At 59.9% G+C, this 2,654-nt stretch overlaps 1 protein-coding gene across 1 annotated transcript in view; it reads right to left on the bottom strand.

Annotated features, from left to right (window-relative positions):
- The window catches only part of NPM3 (nucleophosmin/nucleoplasmin 3), a gene marked incomplete at its 5' end in the record, with an annotated part of 2,877 nt that extends 1,034 nt beyond the window's left edge, over positions 1-1,843 (bottom strand). Inside the window, 4 exons of the mRNA XM_010151123.1 lie at positions 69-191; positions 599-692; positions 947-1,066; positions 1,735-1,843. Coding sequence (XP_010149425.1) covers positions 100-191; positions 599-692; positions 947-1,066; positions 1,735-1,843 — 415 coding nt within the window. The remainder of the gene's footprint in view (positions 1-68; positions 192-598; positions 693-946; positions 1,067-1,734) is intronic.
- Between the last annotated feature and the right edge of the window lie 811 nt (positions 1,844-2,654).

Genomic DNA, 2,654 nt, shown 5'->3' with positions numbered 1-2,654 from the left:
CTTCCACCCACGCTTGCCACACCGGCGTCACAGCCATCCAGCCCCTTCCGAGGCTCCCGGCCCCTCACCTTGCCTGGAGATAAGTGACTGCTGCCTCCTCTACTTCTTGGCTGGCATGATAGGAGCAAGCTCCTCCTCCTCTTCCTCAGACAAGTTATCCTCCTCCTCAAATGAAGCATCTTCCCTGGGCACTGGGACATACAAATAACTCTGCTACTCACCAAGGGGTCTTTCTCAAAGACAAGTGACCCCCCAGACACCCCAAGGACAGAGCAGCCCAAAGAGCACTGGAGCATTTTTAACAGCAGCTTGTGAGCAGTTAGCTGTATCCCAGCTGAGGGAGGTCTCAAAGGGGAATGGCAGTGGCCAGACATGGGAAAAGGGACAGTGTGGATCATCCAGACCCATTTTCCCATGCAAGGCTTTATGGCAGGGAAGGAATCTCTGCACAGAGATGGGGCCTGGGGAACCATCCCAAAGGAGCACCGATCACATTCAAGCGCATCTTCCCAGGGATCCCCAGCTGGCATTCGTGCTGGAGGGAGCCCCTCCACACCCCTCGCTCCTCCCAAGCCATTCTCCACACACAACTCCTTACCGGTCCGGTGCCAGCCGGCAAGGTGTACTGGGCCAGAGCCTGCCGCCAGCCGGAAGGTCACTGGGGGCTGCAGCTTGAAGTTGTCCAGACTCAGCTGCAAAGAGACGGGGATGGAGCTGAGTTAGTGGCAGAAGCAAAAAGCGGAACGTCTTGCAGTCCCCAGCACAGCACCCGGCCCAGTTAAACACGTCCTTCTGGGAGCATCCGCAGCCAGGCCAAGGCTACTCGGGGCGTTTCGCTGCGAGCTGCGCACCAGCTCATGGTCAGGATCCTAGGAGAAAGATCAACACCCAGAGATTTCCAGTTCCCTGCAGACATCCCACCTGGGTCTTCAAAACGACCTCTTACCAAGGGCTGGCACGACAACTTCAGATTCGCCACCGGCACGGCGATCTCCTGGTTCTCGCGGTTTCGTCCAACCACCTCCACCACGTTGCACTCATCCTTGGCACCGTCCGTCAGGCAGACCTGGGTGGGAGCAGAGATCACGAGCTCCTGCTCTCCCAGGGGACACAGCCAGCGCTCTCCACAGGACAAGTGACCCACAGCAATGCTACCAGCCCAGCTGCCAGGCTGCTGCGCCACAAAACAGGGAGAGCACGGGGCCACCTCCCCAGTGACTGCCCCCTTAGTGCCTACAAAGGAGCTCTGTGTCTCTCCCAGCTAGGATGGCTGTTCCCGCAGCCACCTCAAGACATGGCACCTGGGCTGCACGTGCTGCTGGTCTGACCCGTGCTGGCATGTCCTGTGCTCCTGCGACAGAAAGCATCGCCCAGGGAGAGCCAGGAATGAAGCCCTGTATTCCCCTGGGCTTGGAGAGCAACAAGCCAGAGACCCAGCTGGCAAGGAGAGCATGTTCTAGTGGGAGGCTTTGGCAAGGTCAAACACAAGGAAAAAATAGTTTCCTTCATCCCACATCTGGAGTATTCCTTGGCTGAGCAGCCCCCTGCCACCACCAGCCTTGCTCAAGCACCTCCATACAACGGATAAACACAGCCCCGTGCCCTGCCCGGAGAGCAGCCAGTACCAGGACCTCAGCCCGGCAGTTCCCTGGTCCAGCCTGGCCAGGGAAGGGGGGGTGAGGCTGTGGGCCACTATGGGAGAGGACAAACACGGCTAATTCTCATTTCTCTTACCAGAGACAGGGCCAAAATGTGGTCAGAGTCATCTTCCTCGTCCACCTGAAAGGTGTAGGATTTGGTACTGGCGGTCAGCTCGCAGCCTGGAAAGAGAAAATCAGAAGAGCTGCAGTGGTGGTCACACAGCCCCAAGTGCGGGCAAGGGGCTCCCAGGGCAACCCCCAGCCCAGCATGCACGCAGCATCCCTAAAACACCTTTATTTTCCTATGCTTAGGAGCTGCCTCAGGCCAGGGAACCCTAGGCTCCAGGATAAAGTGTCCCCAAGAACGACACATCCAGCTCAGCACCAAACAGGGACAAAACCCAGCGTCCCCAGACCGGGCTGCCATGCAGTAACTCTGAGCACCCAAGGGCAGGGGCAGGGCAGGGCTCATCCCCTCCGGAGAGCCAGGGCACGCAGCAGGAGAGGGAGCGGAAGGAGGGCGGCTCTGCTCTCCCCAGCATCAGCAGAACACGTGCTCTGGAGAGAGTTGGGAGGCCAAAACCAACGGCACGGAGCATGAGACCGGAGTGATGAGCAGCAGCCCGGGGGGGAGGGAGGATGCTGGGCCAGGCTGCCGGGGGCATGTTTTGAGACACGATTTGATTACATACTTCACCAAGCAGCTACAAAAACAAGGGAGACGCAGCATTACGTCCTTGGCTCTCGGGATCAGGATGCAGCCGGCCATGGGGAGGGCGGAAAGGCAGAGCGCCCGGGGTGCGTTTGCTCGCTGCAGGATGATTCACCAGTGTGGAGCGGGTCGGAATAACACGGACCGCAGCCCCCGCGTGCCAGACCCAGCACGTGCTCAGCTCACCGGGGCGAGGACCCAAACCCAGGTGCCCCAAAGGCCCCCGGAGAAGGGGGTTGGGGGGCTGGCTCCCCTCTCCTTTCCCAACACGAGCGCGTGCCTGGGACGCCGTGGGCCGGCTG

The sequence above is a fragment of the Eurypyga helias genome, unplaced genomic scaffold, assembly GCF_000690775.1.
Source record: "Eurypyga helias isolate BGI_N326 unplaced genomic scaffold, ASM69077v1 scaffold30184, whole genome shotgun sequence".
NCBI lineage: Eukaryota > Metazoa > Chordata > Aves > Eurypygiformes > Eurypygidae > Eurypyga > Eurypyga helias.
The sequence above is the reverse complement of the archived record's forward strand: the minus strand, read 5'-3'. Positions and strand labels throughout refer to the sequence as shown.